Source organism: Aristolochia californica, unplaced genomic scaffold (assembly GCF_029961685.1).
Source record: "Aristolochia californica isolate CCGP_79_NKW_82.1479 unplaced genomic scaffold, dmAriCali1.0.hap1 SCAF_13, whole genome shotgun sequence".
Taxonomy (NCBI): Eukaryota; Viridiplantae; Streptophyta; class Magnoliopsida; order Piperales; family Aristolochiaceae; genus Aristolochia; species Aristolochia californica.
In genome coordinates this window covers 2,758,727-2,778,183 of record NW_027181804.1, presented here as the reverse complement: position 1 = coordinate 2,778,183, position 19,457 = coordinate 2,758,727, and the positions used below count along the sequence as shown (strand labels likewise).

Genomic DNA, 19,457 nt, shown 5'->3' with positions numbered 1-19,457 from the left:
CCTAACCCCTTCACCCTTAATCCCGAAGCCCTAAATCCCAAATCCTTAACCATAAGCCCTAAGCCCTAAACCATAAGCCCTAAAATTTTGATATTATGGATTTTATGACTTTAATTTGATGTTATAAGATATCTATGTACTTGATATTCCAAGTAAAGTGCCTTTAATTTTTCTAATTTTGATTTTGTCATGGTAGTTATTATTTTTGAATTTTGGAAGAATTTGTTATAATTTTTACATGTTTATAAAATTTTTAATAGATCATTGAATGCAATTATTTAAACTAAGTATTTTTATGGATAGGTTATTTTTTTTGTAATTTCTATAAAATTTTATAATTTTTACAGGTTAATAATTTTTAATAATTCTTCTCCAAAATGGATTTGATTCACTCAAAGCTGGGTCGACACAACTCAGGCGAGTCACAAACTGTGCTCGGTTCACGAGGCTGAGACCGAGTCTCGCGCGCAACCCTGATTCGAAGTACCTTGGTCCCACACTGCGAGGTATCATCCCTTATGGCGCCGTGAGTACATTTTCAGTTTTCACCTCTTTATTTTGGTTATCCGTAGCGAAGGAGAGAAAAACCCAGAGAGATTAATCTCCAGCTAGGGTTTACGTTTCTCAATTCTCGATCGACACCAAGAAGGCAAGCCAGCAGTTAGGAACTGGGTTTCTGATACACAGATAACTCTGGTCTATAAAATTGTTCTGTATATTGGTTGCTTTCCTTTAAATCGCTACTAGTTGGTGCTTTCTTCGTGCACTTTTTGTGGCTCTTCATTCGTTGCTGTAAAATGTAAGTCTGCGGTCTGTTTTTATTTCGACGTCATGACTTCTGGAACTGAAGCTAGACATTTTTCGGTGTAGACTGATTGTTAGGTTGTCTGCTCATTTTATTTCTCATTTTTTTTAAAGGTGCTTTTTGTATGTGATTCACTTTCATATCTATTTATTAAGGTAGTGTCACTTTAGACGTGAGTAGGAGAGCTTTTTGTTGTCGACTACTAAACCTGCGTGCGTAATTGTTTAAATTTTACCTTTTTGTCGAATTCGTGAGATTTCATGATCTCAAATAATGTCAATAGGGTGGTATGCCAGTTAGAGTTAGCCGGGGTTCCTTTGGGCACTGAACTTTTTGATGAATGAAGTGCTGTCGGCAACGGAATTAACAAAATTTATATCCATTAGTCGACATTAGTACTGGAACTGTGGGAAATATTGACGGTGGTCTGACTCTTCAATATCCTGAAAACATAGGCAACATGCATTGATAATACTGGATGCCAGCTAGTCTCAAGTACATCTTTATTAAGTTCCTTTTTTTTTGGATTGCATTCATTTTTGACTGTTATAAGCCCATTTGAGTTGAACTTGATTAGATAAACACAGGTGGATTTGATTTCCTTCTAGGTCTCTGATCCAACAGGATCTTAACTGCCCTCTCTTTTACATATCTGAGTGAAACCTAATTTTATATGCCAGTTCCTAATACATGGTTTGTTGCATAGAGATAGGTTTGTACAATGGTTTTGGTTTGCTATCTTAAAATGTTTGGGCAAAAGGGTTAAGCATCTGGATGTTGTTTGGGGCAATGTATTAGTTTTGTACTTCTGATCCTTTTTGGCTTACTATTAGCCAATGTAGTGTTCCTGCACCATTTAGAAAAGAAAAGATGTATTATATTGTACTTCTTAGCTATTGTGACTTTCTATTGGAAGACCAGGCAACACTCTACATTAATTTTAGGTGCTTTGTGCTGACGGTTCTTAAAATCCAAGATTTTAAGCTGCAGTTGCTTTAGGTGCTGAAATTTTTGTAACAGGTTGTATTGGAGAAGTGCATGGACTTTGCTTTATGATTTAAGGACACTTCAATCATATCCTGATGAAATTTGTGATGATTTGGCATAGTTTTGTTATTTTTTCATCATTTTTTGTATTTATTTTGCTCTGTAGGGATACTGTCATTCACCAATGGTATCATGTTTTTTATGCTTATATTCTGGAACTATCATGAAGGAATAAAATGCTTAAACTCCGAAGAAAAATTTAGTTAAATTTTCAGCAAGGAACTGGTGGGCTTCTATAGTTGTCGAGTATGAGCCTTTGCAACTCAGTTCTGCACTTTTCTTTCCACAACATAATTCAGCATTGTGCAGAGTATCTTGAATGCGGTCTAAAGAATCGGTGTTCTTTTTCTGAAATATGGTAATTTCATATTTGTTGACTGATCCATTTAAAGAGATTTGCGTATGCAAACAGGTCAATTCTATGGTTTCCACATTTGTTCTATCTGTTGTATAGGCATTTTACTACCTAATGTACTTTGAAAATTGTTCTTTGACTAATTAAATTGTAAAGGTTTTTGATTTCTTTGTGCCGGTGCTTCTTCATCTGTATCCACTGTTTCATTTGTTGTTCTCTCTTTTTTTGTCGTGCTTCTTGTTCCCGTTTTATTCCTCCAGATTATTTTCATAGTGCTGGGAAAACTTTCTACATTTTGTCTGAATTGTTGGGGATTTTGCAGCTTAATTTGATCATTGTTTGAGGCTGCTTGCTTATGGCTAATAACCAGCAAAGTGCACAGCAGGTGGTACAAACATCTTCCATTCATGTAAATACTTATTTTGTGCACAATTATGCTATGATTCTGATGTATTGCTTCATGCTGAAAATATTTGTAGCCCCTTGGGCCTCCAATGGTGGGATCTGCAGGTCCACCTCAAACCTTTGGTGCACCTATGTCTATGCAGGTAAATGCAACAGTCTATATAAGAATTTACAGTAGCTCTTCTTTGCTTAAAGATTTAGTGATTGGTTGTTGATCTTGTAATGTACATCACGGTTGAAAGATATTGGCTATTCTGGTGCTACTTGCAGCATTAGCCATTTTTTAGTGACCATGTTTTAATGAAATATGTTTTTAAATGAAATATGTTTTTAAATGAAATATGTTTTTAAAAGAAATATGTGTGCACATATTGCAGTTCAGACCCACGGTGCAAGCTCAGCCTGCACAACAGTTCTTGCCTGGAGCTTCCCAACAATTCCGACCACTTGGGCAAGCTGTCTCCGCTCAGGCACAACAATCCCACTTCTCCCAACCTCTGCCAGGTCCCCCAGGACAGGGTCCACCTTCATCGCAAGGAATGCCATTGTCTTACGGTCAGCCAAACCGATCCATCACATCTGGTCCTCCATCCTTCCAACCACACCAGAGTACACAACCGGTTAATAGTCATGTCCCAGGCTTAGGGATGCCTCTCTCATCATCATATACTGTAAGTTGTTTGCACTACTTGTTTCATTGCTGATGTTATAGCTGAACCAGATCTGCCCTTTATGTTCATTACTAATGCTCTTTACTTTTCTTGTAGTTTGCGGCACCTTCATATGGGCAGACCCATAATATTAATGTCCCCTCTTCATATCAATCAGTATCACAAATACATACATCGGTGACTCCGGCAGGTCCACAGCAATGGAGCCAGAATGTTGCTCAGTTTGTCACCCCTGTGCCACACCCTAGCCAACAAACTTCAGTTACAACCCTTGCTGCTCCTGTGAGAAACTTGTCCATTTTCTGTGATCTCTTTACTTGTGCAGACTTCTTATTGTTCATACCTTTTTGTTTGCTTTCATCAGTATAATCAGATTTGATGCTCACTGTTGGAAATTTCAGGCAACCAATGTTCAGCCCAGTCAACAGGCTTTATCTGATTGGCAGGAGCATACTGCTGCTGATGGAAGAAGGTATTTGAATTATAATATTTTTTTACGACTTTGTTGGGGGGGTTGGGGAGTCGTAACTGTCTACATTGTGAAATGAATTTTGACTGAATGAAAAATGCATATCTGTTAGTATTATAATGATAGAGTATGAGGATTTGTTTCATATAATATGGGGATATTAAAAAAAGATACAGATGCTGTAGGTGTAAAGGATCATCGATCAGGGCATTGTAGATCCTCTTCCAAGACATGTATTATCTTGTGATGTTGTGTGAATCAGTATAAACATGTGAAGTATATAGATAATCCCTCTTGTGCCCTTCCTAGACATTGCAGCCCCGTCCAAGATCACAAATTTCTTTATTGTACAATAAAGGTAAAATTTCTACTGTTGATTTAGTTGATCAGAAGGGTCACCATGTGTAAAATATTAGTCTCTGCTCAATAGCAGTGGAGTTGGTGGACTATCTCTTCATCCACTGCTCGTTTGTTGTTGACTTTTAAGAAGCCATTTGGTGCATTTTTGGTTCAAAGTGTGTTTACTCCATTTCTCTTATAAATTTGGTCTAGCGATGCCTTGATTGACCCTTCCTAAAAAATAGTGGGATTCTCTGGAGGTTAGTGATTGGGCAGTAGTTTGGTCAGTCTAGTTTGAGAGAACCTTTGACAGCAAATCTCACTGCAAGGGAGGTTTGATTGAGAAAATCATTCTTCATATCCTATTATGGATTAGTTAATTCTATTATATCCATTATAGCAGATTCTCCTCTCTTTGTTTTTTTTTTTTTTTTTAAAAAAATCCTGGATTGCACCTCTTGGCAAATTTCGTCATAAGAGGCAATTGGAGTTGGTGGCCACTTCTTCTGAAGTTAGGTTGGGGGAATTAGAAGATTCGGAGTGCTGCTCTTCATCAAAGAGCCACACTTGTGAACTATTAGTCTCTCTTGGAATGCCTTCTAGAGCTTTATAATCAAAATTGAACAACATTAGCATGTTATTTAACAAGGTTGAGTACACCAATTCTTCTGCAGAAAAGCGACTTCTTCCTGTTGCTTGTGCAGGGTTCTAGAAGTTTCATTGCCAGACTTTTATACTAGACCTGGTAGGATTGGCCAAGTTGATGATTAACTCAGAAATATTAAACATCCCATTACCTTTCTTTTTCCATTTAGTATTTTGTGCTGGGTTGGTGGGAGGGCATGTTTTGATTTTTAAGTATCGAAAACTTCTCTGGTTTTGGTCTACATGTTGTTAATGTTATCTATCTTTATAAAAATGCTTCAGGTATTATTACAACAAAAAGACAAGACAGTCTAGTTGGGAGAAACCTTTAGAACTAATGACACCTATTGAGGTGAGTCATTGCTGCCTTTCTTTTTCAAATGATTTAGTTGTTCTGTCTCAGTGCCAATTACATGGATGAATGGCTTGGAAGTCTGTTTAAACAAATGTATTGCATTATGTGGTTGTTGTTGACAGTTGAATCTGTACTTAATTGATCAAAATTGTTTTATGCGGATTCTCTGTTTCTTTGCATGTTTGTCTACTGGTTTGTAGAGATGTCATTTGGCACGTCAGGAGAAAAATACGACTGCTCTATATGCTCTCTAATGAAGGCGGGATTTCACTTTGCTCAAGGCAGGCAATTATTGCTATTTACTTTTTATTTTTCTCATGATAAAGGGCCATTTTCCATATATATGCTTGTAAGGTGCAATTTAAAATGGTCAGGTTGTGAGGGAAATTGCTATATATACTCCATTAAACTGTGCATATCTACTGCTTTCATTAATCTCCTGTTTTTTACTTGTGCTGGCTGTTTAAACTGGATGTGCATTGATCATGTTTACATTTTTTTTAATGATTGAAAAGATTTTGGATTTTGGAGGTGGATGCCTTCATTTTTTTTTAAACTGATGAGGTTTTATTGATAAGGAAGCACAAACACAATTAGGGGAGCAATCCTGATACAATAAAGGATTGTAAGGAAACCCCATTCTTAGCAAGAGAATCAGCCATAGAGTTGGCAGACCTGGGAACATGCTTTCCTTATCATAAACATGCTTTCCTTTGAAGACCCTGATTCTCAAACATAGACGTGGCTATACAGTTGTTTGTTTCTTAAATCTGTCTGCAGGGGTTATGAGATTGTTCTCTGCTTTCAGATCTAGATTACTCATCATGGCTTCTGATGACTAGTATTTCAAGTTGGGGTCAGTGCTAGTTTGCATGTACCTGAATGGTGCTAGTGGTCCTTGGCCAAAAGAATTGGACCTATCAATTGAAAGGTCCAGTTGTATGTTCTTTTCACTGGCACCTGTCAAGGATCCTAGTTGTTCAAGGGTGTGGAATGACAACTCCTTGTTGTATGCGCTCACCTGGTGGTTCTATGTAGTATTATTTGTGTGCGTCTCCATGTGTTTGTTGTCTTAGGTGCAGTTCTTATCTGCTGCTTTATTAATCACTTTGTGGTCTTGTTGCTTTTAATAAAGTTCACCACATTCAAAAAATAAAGAATCATTTTGTAAAGGTGAACCTTTGTATTTATATTGTCCTATTTGGGGCTTTTCTGACTATGCAATTTATGAGTTAATTCCTGTTTACTACTTATATATACACCTCTCATTGCTCCAGAATTGAGAGAATGTTTTTGTTTCTATTTTATTTGTTTGGACTGGTAATAGTAAGACATAAGGTATGTATTTGTACTTTTTCTTCTAGTAATACATTCACACCTTTTTCTCAAAAAAAAGAAAAAGAAAAAGTAAAACATAAACTTATCAACTGTCCGGTCCACCTCGTAAGTTTCTAGTTTGTGAAAATTGGCATATGAATCTTTCTTTTGACCCATTTACCCTTTTGCTATTACATTTAAACTTAGCAGATGTCAAATGTTTCATTTGTATGGCTTTAAACGCCTGTTGACAGGTACAAAATGTGGCACTCATTTCAGAGGTATGGATGTATGCTAATTACACATCATATTACCTGACTAGTAATTAATCATGAGGGCAAATGTTATATTTACATGAATGTTTGATGTGCTATATTGTTTGAAAGAGCCATTTTGAGATACTACTTCTGTATGACAGTTTGCATCCTGTTTCTATTCTGAGAAAAGTTTTTGTGCATTTTGCCTCCTCTTTGCTGATTAGGTTTTTGCTATCTTGTTTTTGTGTTCTTTTCTGGTTTTTATCTTTCCTTGGTTATGCTCATGTAGGTGGTTGCCTACCTTTCGTGTCTTTATCCTTTGGGGCCTTTGTAAATTATCACTCCTTTCTTGGCATTATCAACACCATATGCCAAAGTTTGTTGACTATTTTTTTAGGCTTGCTTCAAGTGACATCATTTTGATATATCTGGGTGTTCAATGTACTGCATACAGACACACATGCTTTGATAGGTATTTGAGGCATTAATGTACCATATTAATCATATTTCCCATTTGTTGTTCTGGTGGTTTGATTTTCTTTTTGTGGCTAAAAAGAGGTTTTATTTTATTTTACAAGTAAGGATTGATGGCATACTCAGGCCTTTTGTAGTTGTTGCTGTTTCTTTCTTGCTTTTCAAATGCAAACTAAACATTCTCTTAGATCTTGGTTCTTTTCCTACTTGCATTATATATATATATATATATATATTAATGCATCAGCATTGTGAGGCAGGAGTAGCTGGTTATGATACTTGTGATATGTAGTCTACCATGACCTTGTTATTGATCTTCAACTGTAAACTGAAAATATTGCGATCTATGTACACGGACCCTTTGTTATAGGTGTATTGTCTGTGGTGTGATGTAGGATAATAAGCAAGTGGGTGGTGATTTTTGTTATCCTTAAGCCTTTGCTTTTAAGGATCTGCTTCTTCTTCTACTGCAGTGGAAATGTCCTGCACTTGGTACAGTAGTTAGGTTTGGATGGTGTTTAGTTCAGAACAATGTAGAATAACATATACTGAATGTTACTACTGTGTGTAGAAGGAAGATTGTAGAGCAAGAAACAGATATGTGGACTGATGGAAATGACCTTTTTGCTGTATGAAAGTTTTTCCAGCTTGACTCTTGTCACTTTAAGATTAAAATCAGAGGTTTCGTCTTCTTGAAAAAAAAGGGAGATAAAGAATTGGAGATTTGAATGTTTTTTCTATTTTTCAATTCTGATATGCTGGGAAAATATCAAGTACTCATTTTTCGTACCTGGAAGTGGAAAATGGTTGGATTCTGGGTGAAGACAACTTCTTGCCCTTATCTTTATATTTGGCTAAAAATAGACATTGATGTTTTTATCTGGATGCATATAGGGATAAATAGCTCGGGCAAATTTCTCTCTTTCAAGTATAAGCACACAACAAGATTTTATTTTTTAGTTTTGAAAACAGTAAGAATCATTTAAGAGGAAAATATATACAAGAAAATGCTAGCAAAGCTAGCTACAAAGCATCAAGGCAACAAAAAGGACAAAAAGAAAAATTAGTAAAAATAGTGAAGAGAACAACTTTCTTGGAAGCAAATTTCCAAGAAAAATATTTATGTTTTTTCTTTTCTCATGGCAATCTTCGTCTTGAAAGGCCAAAGTGGTCACAGATTTTAATTGAGCTTATTGCTCCAGTGTCAGCTTACTGTTTCAAATTTTTGGGGCATGTGCACAAGTTTTGCATCAGATACAAGGGCTGTGATTAAATGGTGGACTCTCTGCATTATACTAGCGATAGTAGTACCTTTAATGGGTTTTTTTTTTCCCATCTTTTTCACTTCATAAGTTACACAGATAGATGATGGAGGTACCTGTAATTTTCTTGATTTATAACTACTTTCCAGGTAAGCATGTAGTATACTATTTTTAAGAGTTTGTATCTATATAATTCTAAAGGAAACCTTCAGAAGGAATATCACTTTGATCTAACTCGTGTCCAAACTTTTTACTTGACTCCAGCCTACTTTCTTGGCTAAATGTGGTTTGGTCATTATGACTATTTTGCTTATGTTATTTTTCCTACCTATTTCTGTGACAACTGTTATATTTATCATCTGTTTCTATCTCATTAATTGCTCTCTTTTATTACAGAGGGCTGATGCGTCAACTGTCTGGAAGGAATTTACTACGGCAGATGGAAAGAAGTGAGTGATTGTCATTAATAGTCTTTTTTTTACATGTAATATTATCTAGATATACCATTATACAAACATGTTGAAGTTTTAGTATTTAGCTATGGTGTTATGCTTGATTTTATGGCCTTGTTGGAATGCTAGTTTTGTTGATTTGTTCAATTGTCGACTGAGCAGTCAAATGATTTTTAACTTGGTAGGATGATTTTTCAGTGTGTCTTTATAATATTTGATCTACTTGCTTTGGTATTCATATTGTTGACTTGGTCAATCCCATGATTAATTGAAAGTAGTCAGGGGGGTTGTGATAGTGCGGTTTACTATTTTAATCAGTTTAGTATGTAAAACATTTTGTAGGTACTACTACAACAAGGTTACAAAGCAATCCAAATGGGTGATACCTGATGAACTCAAGGTTTTTATGACTGCTTTTTATTACAAAACTACTGCATCATCTTGTTTTACTTTAACCATAAAAAAATCATGGTTTGTTCTTTCTCCTCAGTTAGCTCGTGATCAAGCAGACAAAGCTTCTGCCCAGCTGACAAACTTAGAAACTACTCCGCCTGTTTCCACTGTTACTAGCACAACTGTTCCAACTGAAGTACCACTATCATCTGATGCCACAAATGCTAATGGGCCAGTCTCTGGGGGAACTCCTAGCCCTGTTTTGGTAACCCCTGTTGTTACTAATCCTCCTGCTGTGGCTTCGGGATCACCCTCTGGTGCAGTTATAACCTCTTTGCCTCTGGGGACAACAAATTCAGCTGTGCTGGCAAACATTAATCCTCCTGTAACACCTATTGTTGCAATGCCTGCTGCTGTTCCATCTAGTTTGGGAATGACTCCTGCAGCAGTGGATGCTATGACTGTGGGGACAAAGTATGGATGAGTTACTACAACTAATGCATAGTTCTTCAATTTTCAATGGTAGTGTTTGAACTAAATATTCTTTGTTTTTTTTTTTTGGTGCTTTTCAGGATTAATTTGGAGCCTGCGGATACAACGGATTCTGTAAATGCTTCAGAAGGAACTTCTTCTCAGGATTTGGAGGTAAAAAAATAAATTTGAACTTGATTCCAACTGATTCCATCATGCAGTTATCAAAATTAACTTCTCTTTCATTTAAAAAATAAAAAATCTCTTCTTCTTCCTCACTACTTCTCTCACAGTAATCATCTTCATCTTTGTCATCATCATCATCATCGTTGTTGTTGTCGTCATTGTTGTCATCATCATCATTATCGTTGCCAACATCATCATCATCATTGCTGTCATCATTGTCGTCATTGTTCTCATCATCATTGCCGTTACCGTTGTCGTCATTGTTCTCATCATCATCGTCATTGTCATCGTCATAGTCAGAGTCATTGTTATCATTGTCATCATCATCGTCATTGTCATAGTCGTAGTCGTAGTCATTGTCATAGTCATTGTTATCATCGTCATAGTCATCGTCATTGTCATCGTCATTGTTATCATCATCATCATCGTCATAGTCATAGTCATTGTTATCATCATCATCGTCATCGTCATCGTCATTGTCATAGTCATAGTCATTGTTATCATCATCATAGTCATTGTTATCATCATCATCGTCGTCATAGTCATTGTTATCATCATCATAGTCACTGTTATCATCATCATCGTCATAGTCATTGTTATCATCATCATCATCGTCATCATTGCTGTCATCATCATCATCATCGTCATCTTGTCGTCATTGTCATCGTCATTGTTGTCATCGTCGTCATCATCATCATCGTTATTGTCATCATCTTCATCTTATTTCTGCTAATCTTTTGTTTATGTTGGCAATGTTGTTTTTGTGGTCATTGTCATTTGGTTTTTGGTTTTCTTTCTCCAGTTTTCTGCAAGTTCACAACTTGCATTTCCATTCTGATAATTTAGTGGTGGTTATCTGTTTCTGCTGTTGAAATTCTCAATTCTGTGATTGTCATTGTATTTAGAGTCCAGTAATCTGTGCTAGTTATTATGCTAGGCTGTTTATGTCATGTTTGCTTGGCATACCATTGTAGGAAGCCAAAAGAGGCATGCCAGTTCCTGGAAGGGTTAATGTTAGTCCGTTGGACGAGAAAGTGGTTGATGATGAACCCTTGATGTATGCTACTAAACAGGTATGATTTTCTGATCTGCTTTTATCAATTTTGTTAAGGGTGTCTGAGTTATAAATTACAACTTTTGGTATCGATTCAGGAAGCAAAAAATGCGTTCAAAGCTCTCCTTGAATCTGCAAATGTTGAATCTGATTGGACATGGGAGCAAGTACGCATATTTGTCTTTGATACTTGTTTTAGTGTTTCAATTTCTTTTGGTTGGCGTTTGATTTTGACATGGAAGGACATTTTAGGCTATGAGGGTTATAATTAATGACAAAAGGTATGGTGCTTTGAAAACATTAGGAGAGCGGAAACAAGCATTTAATGAGGTTAGTCCTCACAAGCCTGTGGAATAGCTTATTGTCTGCTACTTATGTATCTATTTTTATTATTTATCTATTTAATGAGTTTTTTGTTTTGAAATCAGTATTTGGGCCAACGGAAGAAGCTTGAGATAGAGGAAAGGCGGAACAAGCAAAAGAAAGCTCGAGAAGACTTCACAAAAATGTTGGAAGTATGCTGTGCATCACTTGATTAATCTTATTTATGATGTGGGGGTGGAGAACTTTATCTTCTTTTAACTTTTAACTGTAAATATTTTTTTTTTCACAGGAATGTAAAGAGCTCACTTCGACTACTAGATGGAGGTATATGTTCTTTCCTATGTATTTAGGAATCTTCTGATAATTTGTTAGAAAACAGTGGCTAGTCTAGCATTTGGTGGATGAGTTGATTGGCATTGGGCTTTGGAAAATCTTCTTAGTATTCATGGCATTGCGTTTTAGTTTTTGGCCGTCCTTCAAGAAGGAGATTTACATTCTACTGTGTGTTTGGTTGATGACTCCAGATGGTTGCGTCTTTAAGAGGGTTTCTTTTGTTAAATAATTATAGCTTTTATTGCAGATTTGAAACTCTTCTTTTTCTTTTTTTGGTTTATTTGTTTGTTTTTGGTCCTTCCTTTAATATAGTGCTTGATTCTGTTAGGTAGAAGACCAGTGAGGGTGTATTTGTTATCTTGAGATATCTTCTACTTAAATATCCAATTATAAGATACACTGATATCCTGGAGGCATACAGAACAAATGAAAAATTTGAAATTTGATATTGTGGTACTGACTGAACTATCCTGTTGCAAGGCCAGAAATCAGCATGATGAATTAAAGTGAGAATTTTATTAAGAGCAAGAGTGGAAAGAATTACCAGAAAGAGCCAAAAAACTCAAGCATGAGTATAAGAAATCTCATGTACAAAAAACAAGAATGAAGAAAATATAATTAGTGAGCATCACTAGGAAATGAATCTCATTCCTGAATAGCATCTAGAGAAATCCCATGTCTAGCCATAAAATTCGATATAGTTGGCAGTATGCACTGTATGAGTCCAACTCTTTGGCAGAGAAGAGAAGTCCTCAGTCACTTCAAAACTTTGCAAAAAAATCATGGAGGCCTCTTTCCAGAATAAAAGCAGGATTGACAACTGGAGAGTCTCCCTCTATGATCAATGGGGACGAATAGAGTGGCACAAAGTTCTGCCTCAGCAGAATCACATCAGCCAAAGGGTGCAAAGTACGGTCTAATAATGAGCTTCTCAATATGACTGAGGATGCTTTTGAAATTGCTCTTAATGCTGTGCAGCTGTAAGAGCTACATTTTACTGGTTTATATGGAGGCAAACCTGGTCGTCCACAAAAGATTCATTTGGGCAGTTTGAAAGTTGTGACCCAAAGAAAGACTCTGGACTTTTAAGAACAGTTTATAAACAGAAAATTCCTTTTTTTAATTTTCATGGGGTGTTTTGAACTCTAACAAGTTGAACTGATCGGAGTTCAGTAGTGGAGTATGACATAGAAATCCGCAATTGCTTGTGATTGTTTTATTAGTTTTTCTTTACTGATTATAATGATGTTACTTCAATCATTGTCGTCTCCATTCAGCAAAGCTGTAGCATTGTTCGAGGCTGATGAGCGGTTTAATGCTGTGGAGCGTGCCAGAGACAGGGAGGATCTTTTTGAAAGTTATTTGGTGGAGCTTGAGAAAAAGGTAAACTTCAATTTCTCGTTTCTTTAACCGTCTCTTCAATTCTTTCCAAACTTAAAAAATTAGATATCAGGTAGGACCTTTTAAATATTAGTATTTTTTGCATAATTTAGATTATTTTTGTCAGAAAAAAGATTAGTTTTATTAATTTTAATTGGCTCCCTCTTTAATGAAATTTGTCATCATTATCAAAAACATTTATTGGTTATCTTATAGGGTGTTTTGTGGAGAGTTCTTAAAGCACGTAAAAGTAAGTGTGGACCAGTGGAGATGTGGTTTGAAATTATCCATTGTGTGGTTAGCCTTCATCTTCATGTTTTGTGATGCTGTAGAAAATGCCAATCATGTTTCTGAATAGCAACTTCTTCTGAAATGTGTTTTTTACTTTCTTATAAGGTTTTCTGGCAACTAACGTCTTTAGAAATAAGTTGACACCTCAGTAGGGTGTCAGCTGCAATACCTTTGCACTGCTTTTGGACAATTTATTTCATTGAAGCACCATGCTGTTTTGGTTATCTGATGTGAAGGAAGACATTTTTTGGTTAGGGAAACTATTAGGATGGGGAAAATCTTACCTGTATGAATGTTCTGCTAATTTGATCTGATTACTACTTTTATTGATCTCGGTTTTAGTCCTGTGAGTAAGGCAATCATTTGAGTTCAATTACGTTGCAAAGTTGGTAGGAGGTATTCTGTCCTGGTTACCTGAATTAATTGAGGATATTTATGTAATTCTCTTTCTTAAATATGCCTTATTGGAAAATTTTCTCTATATCCACTCTGGAGGTAAACTTTTTCTGTGTGTATGTAGAAACTTAATCATTTTGCTATACCTTTACTGCCGAGATTTTTGTGAAAACGTTTTCTACATCTACTTTTTGGAGACAAACATTGAAGAAATGAGAGAGGAGCTGATATCCATCTTTGCTTGATATGCTGTTTAAAGCTTATTATTATGTGGAAGTTTACTTCTTTTGCTTTTACTATTTCCACTTGAAATTGCTGATGATATGGCATTGATCTCTTCGCCTGGAAACACTGGTGGAGTGAGATAATTGTGGAAACACCATTCCAAATTTCAACACCATTCATGACCATTGTGAAACTGATGAGTAAACTTGTATCACTACATTTGTTAAAAGAATAATTTAAACTTCTACCCAAGCTATTCCTTATTTTTTCTCTACAACAATGTGATCTTGGGTGCAAATGCAACCCAAAGAAATTGGTGTACTGGTCTTTATTAATAACAATATTAGGGGCCAAATAGTTCGGGTCTCTGGTTCAATTGCCACACGGGTGGGTTTTTAGTGTGAGGTCTTGGTTTCATGTCACTAGGATAAGGGTTTTAACATTCAAAATAAAGTGATTAACTACCATTTTTTTTTTTTGAAATGGGATTAACTACCATGTCTAATTGTTTTTTTCTGTTGAGTAAGATGAAAGGAATTTTTTCATTTAAAAATAAAATAAAATTAGAGGAGTTTTCTTTTTGCCTTGTGCTTTCTGTGGTTCTTTTTATTGTACATTTTGCAATTAAGCATTTCTTTTGTTGTTTTGTGGATCATGTTGCAGGAACGTGCAAAGGAACACGAGGAGCATAAGCGATGTGTAGCAGAATATAGAGCATTTCTCAAATCCTGTGATTTTATTAAAGTATGCTTTGAGTAATTTAGTCTTAGTTTACTAATGAAAAGTAGAAATAGAAATGAAATTAAATGACTATTGCGTGGGAGTCTGTGAGCACTAACAAAACCTCTCACCTCGATGGGTGAAATTGAACAAAGTCATCTCTAAGAAATTTTTAGTTGCAAAGTTGTTGATCTTGAACTTTTTTTTTTTTTTCTGGGAATTTTGCTTGCACTTTGAGATTTATGGTGCATTTTCATTTTCACCTGCTTGCAAAGCTGTACCATGTGTTGTGGTTCAGAAATCAAATTTCATTTTGTTCACTATATCTGTTTTTCTCCTTTGTTTCTGCTGCAGGCAAGTAGCCAGTGGCGGAAGGTGCAGGATCGATTGGATGATGATGACAGGTGGTCGCGCCTTGAAAAGATTGATCGCTTCGAAATTTTCCAAGTAAGTTTTCTCATTTTACTTTTAGACTCATTTTAGCTATATTTTATCGCTTTGTCTCACTTTTGATGTTTCTACAGGAATATATACGTGACTTAGAGAAGGAAGAAGAAGAGCAGAGGAAATCACAGAAGGTGCTTTAGTTCTTGTGTCAACTGTGATACTGGCACTGATGATTGAGTTGAAGGATATTGGAGCAATGATTTTTATCTAAGTTTGTTACGATAAAATTGCAGGAACAACTGAGGAGAGCTGAACGTAGAAATCGGGATGAGTTTCGCAAGCTGCTGGAAGAGCATATTGCTGCAGGAATTCTTACAGCCAAAACTCACTGGCGTGACTACTGTATGAAGGTAATGCTGAACTGTTTGTTTTAGACTTTTTCACCAGGTTTGCCATTTGATGGGTCATTATGTGGACTGTGTTTTGATATTTGCTCTCTTTCCAGAGATGATTAAGTTAATTCCTTCCTGTCCTATTCTAGAAGATTGCTTTGCGGTCCTATTAGTAGAATATGCATTTTGTGTGTAATTGCAGACTGTAGCCTGGTGCATTCTTTTGGTAATTCCCAGCTTTTGCCTTTTTTCTGTTTAATTTTGATTTTCTTTTTTCTTTGTTTTTTGTGTCCCAGAACCTCTTTTCTCTTAATGATATTCACACATTTTCTAATTTAATTATTGCATTTTTTATTTTAAAATATTTGTGCATTTTCCAAAAAAGAATTTGTAATGACTGCAGCAATAATAGTTGGTCTGCTAAAGCCTCTTTGAGGCTTCTTAACTTATCTGAGTAGCCAAGTTAGTCATATTCCTAAGAAACCGTGCTTATCACAAGGGGATCACATACTGTGCTTTAAGTGCTTCTTTCATTGCCGTTGTTTCCAAGAAATATGTAGTGGAGCATCCCCATGACTTCAGACCTATTAGCTTGATCTCTAAGATGATCTCTTGGCTACTTCCCCAGTGTGTCAAGGCTGTCCTCCTCACCATCATTCGCTGTGGACAAAGTGCCTTCATTAAAGGATGCTCTATCCTTAACTCGGCCATGGCAACCCATGAGCTCATGGATCATTTTAAGAGGTCAAGGAAGCCCAAGATTGTTTTTTTTTTTTATGAAATGTGATTTTATTAAGAGAACTAAAAGGAGGCGATAACTCCTAACAACAAGAAATTGCAAGAAAGCTCCTTGCTTGGCTAAAGCATCAGCCACAAAATTTGCTAATCTCAAGATGAGAGATAAAAAATAGTCAAATAAATTGACAATTTTCATAATTTCAAAAAAGGTGTCCCAATGGCGCCACGGAGGTGCAGAGGAATTCTCACACCAGCCGATCACCACCTTAGAGTCTCCCTTGATGAGGATGGGCCTGGAGCAATGATCGCGGAAAACATGGAGCCCATTAAGCAGGTTGTGGAGCTCGGCCGTCGCGAATCCGCAATACCGAGAGGGCCGGAGAAGAAGACGTTCTGGTTTCCAAGAGAGTTACGAATCACTCCGCCAAAACCAGCTAAGCCAGGGTTACCAAAAAAGGATCTGTCTAAGTTCAGTTAAAGGATACCGGCAGGCAGCGGGGTCCACCCAAAATTAACTGGGGGCTTCGAAGAAGTGTGAAACTGGGCCCAAGATTGTTATAAAGCTAAATCTTGAAAAAGTTTTTGACCAGGTCAAATGGCAGCTACTAGATAATATCCTTGATCGGATGGGATTCAGTTCACGTTGGAGGTTTTGGATTGGAAGTTGCATCTCCTTGGCTTCTTATTCCATCCTCCTCGATTGAATGGTTTGTGGCTACTTCAACAACACAAGAGGAATCCACCAGGGAGACCCTCTCTCCCCTCTCCTATTCAATCTCATTGCTGAATACCTATTCTCCTAAGTCTATTCAGCAAAGGCATCTGATTGGCTGTCCCCTGTTGATAAGCGACAGGAATTTGATATTCCCATACTGCAATTCGTGGACATTTTTGGTTTGGGGACGGATCCCTTGATTAAGTTAAAACGATCAAGGCCTTTCTTAGGCTGTTTGAGATCTTGTCCAGGCAGATAATCAATTTGGTGCAAGACCACCATAATGGGCTTCCATCTAACTCCTAAGGCTCTCTAGGCCATGGCTGATTGCCTTGGATGTGCTACAACCACTCTCCCCGCCACATACCTGGGCCTTCCCCTCTTTGACTGCCGCCCCCACAAAAATCTATGGGCCCCTCTGGTTGAAAAGATGCAGCCTAGACTTGCTACTTGGTGTGGAAGACTCCTCTCCAAGGCCGGCCTCCTCACCCTCCTCAAATCATGTCTTACCAAACTCCCCACACACTATCTCGTTCCTCCATTGCCCAATGTCCATATGTCACCACTTGGACCACATCAAGAGAAGATTCCTCTAGCGGGGAGTGGACAACAGTTTCAAGTATCATCTCGTGAATTGGAATAAGGTTTGCTAGTTGAAGGCCCTTGGTGGATTGGGTATCCACCTTACCAAGACAATGAACTCGACCCTTCTTAAGTGGATATGGAAGTTTAACACCTCCCCTGACTCCATTTAGAGGTGTATGATGGACGCTAGACTTAACTGGAGGAGATAGTTATGGACTAGTGGCAGACCATGGCACAAACTCTCTCCCATTTGGCGATCTATATTTCTTCTTCTACTCACCTTTGAGGAAGCTGTGAGATTTTTGATTGGGAATGGCTGTCTCATTCGTTTTTGGGAAGATTGGTGGCATGACCCTTGGCCCCTCAAGGACTCATACCCCTCTCTTGCTACACTTTGACGCAATGTTTCCATCTTTGTGGTTGACTCTCGAGGGGCTGATGTTGGGATCTTCACCTCATACGGGTTCTCAATCATGCTGAATTCACAACAAAATTCTGACGGTTGATAACCTTAATTGTGGCGATACGAGACTGACTATCAGTTGCCTCCTTTGTGGTCTTTTCGAGGAGAATGTCTCTCACCTACTCCTCTACTACCCTTTTGCTTGGAGGGTTTGGACTCAGCTGCTCAACCTCATTGGTATTTAGATCTGCCTCTCCAGTGACCTCACTTCTACCTGCCACCAGCTCTTTGGCTACCCCTTCCCGCGGTTGGGGAAGATCCTTCTCTCTACTTGCCTGGGCCACATACCTTGGGGTCTCTGGAAGGAAAGAAACAATTGCCAATTCAATTTCAAGTTTGCCAGCAACGATGAAGTTGCTACTGACATCATTGGATAGATATCCTCTTAGGCTCTCACCATAAAGGAATTCAGCCACCTGAATGACTTGCTTGTTTGTAATAGTTGGCGTCTCATTGCTCAGATGTATGCGGCATTGCTTAACCAACCTGTCCTGGAGTGGACTTCCCAGTCATTGGGCTTTCTCAAGTTCAATTTTGATGGCAGTTCTCTTGGTAATTTGGGTCCAGCCCGCTTTGGAGGTGCCGTCCAAAATTTGGATAGTATCCCCCTTCTTGCTTACTAGGGACCTTTGGGAACTGCGGGTTCCATGACTGCTGAACTCATGGCCTTCTGTCAGGGTCTCAATCTCTTCCGTGACCACTTCTCCGGACCCCTCAATGTTGAAGGTGACTCCAAGGTGGTGATATTGGGGTGTTCTTCCTCTTTTTTTGACCCCCCATGGTGTCACTAGAAGGCTTTCTACAACATCAAGAATATTTCCTCTTTTATTTTTTGTATTTGTACTCATATTCTACATTCGGCCAATTCCTTGGTCGACAACTTTGCTAGGAGTGGGATCTCCTCCAATCTTTTGTTGTTTCAGGATCCCATACCTGATTGTGTGTAGCTTGTTCCCTTTTGCTTCAATAAAGCACAACATTTTCTTAAAAAAAAAAAAAAAAGCTAAGAAACATCTTGTTGTTTTATTATGATGTCACAATGTTATACTAGGGAACTTTCTGCCCTTTTTGGTTGTTGTGAATTTTCTATTCTGATATCTTTTTTTGATAAAACTGATCATCCATCGTGCAACAACTTTGGGCCTGAAAGAGCTTTTTTTTTGTAGACAAGTTTTTTGACACCTTTAAATGCTTTTTTTTATACTTCATGTCATATTTTCTTCTTGATTGCTTGTTAGCAGGTTAAGGATTTGTCTGCTTATGAGGCTGTGGCATCTAACACCTCAGGTTCGACACCGAAGGATTTATTTGAAGATGTTGCTGAGGAATTAGAGAAGCAGGTTAATTTGTTATTTCTTATGTACCTTTCTTTATGCATGTGGTTGGCATCTCATCCGTATTTGCTTAACCTTTTTTATTTTTTTTCTAATATTGCTTTTAGTAATCAGTCCTTTTTTCAGTTAAGATTGGAAAAAGAGTTTCATTAAGAATAGTTAAAGAAAACCCCTTAATTTTGACAGAAAATATAAACCACATGAAAAAACCGGAGAA

General features: G+C 37.3%; 1 protein-coding gene across 2 annotated transcripts in view; it reads left to right on the top strand.

The window, feature by feature from the left end:
• Positions 1–575: 575 nt before the first annotated feature.
• LOC137947874 (pre-mRNA-processing protein 40A-like) overlaps positions 576–19,457 on the top strand; it is a 28,416-nt gene continuing 9,534 nt past the window's right edge. Inside the window, exons 1-22 of one of the 2 annotated variants that reach the window (XM_068793694.1) lie at positions 576–799; positions 2,530–2,592; positions 2,687–2,755; positions 2,990–3,283; positions 3,380–3,565; positions 3,685–3,755; positions 5,019–5,088; positions 8,798–8,850; positions 9,196–9,253; positions 9,344–9,720; positions 9,819–9,891; positions 10,878–10,976; positions 11,056–11,124; positions 11,210–11,287; positions 11,386–11,472; positions 11,571–11,605; positions 12,892–12,997; positions 14,570–14,650; positions 14,981–15,073; positions 15,151–15,204; positions 15,307–15,423; positions 19,148–19,246. In XM_068793694.1, the coding sequence (XP_068649795.1) occupies positions 2,563–2,592; positions 2,687–2,755; positions 2,990–3,283; positions 3,380–3,565; positions 3,685–3,755; positions 5,019–5,088; positions 8,798–8,850; positions 9,196–9,253; positions 9,344–9,720; positions 9,819–9,891; positions 10,878–10,976; positions 11,056–11,124; positions 11,210–11,287; positions 11,386–11,472; positions 11,571–11,605; positions 12,892–12,997; positions 14,570–14,650; positions 14,981–15,073; positions 15,151–15,204; positions 15,307–15,423; positions 19,148–19,246 (2,199 nt within the window). In that variant the 5' untranslated portion in view covers positions 576–799; positions 2,530–2,562. The remainder of the gene's footprint in view (positions 800–2,529; positions 2,593–2,686; positions 2,756–2,989; positions 3,284–3,379; positions 3,566–3,684; positions 3,756–5,018; positions 5,089–8,797; positions 8,851–9,195; positions 9,254–9,343; positions 9,721–9,818; positions 9,892–10,877; positions 10,977–11,055; positions 11,125–11,209; positions 11,288–11,385; positions 11,473–11,570; positions 11,606–12,891; positions 12,998–14,569; positions 14,651–14,980; positions 15,074–15,150; positions 15,205–15,306; positions 15,424–19,147; positions 19,247–19,457) is intronic. The other variant, XM_068793695.1, reaches the window with a different exon arrangement.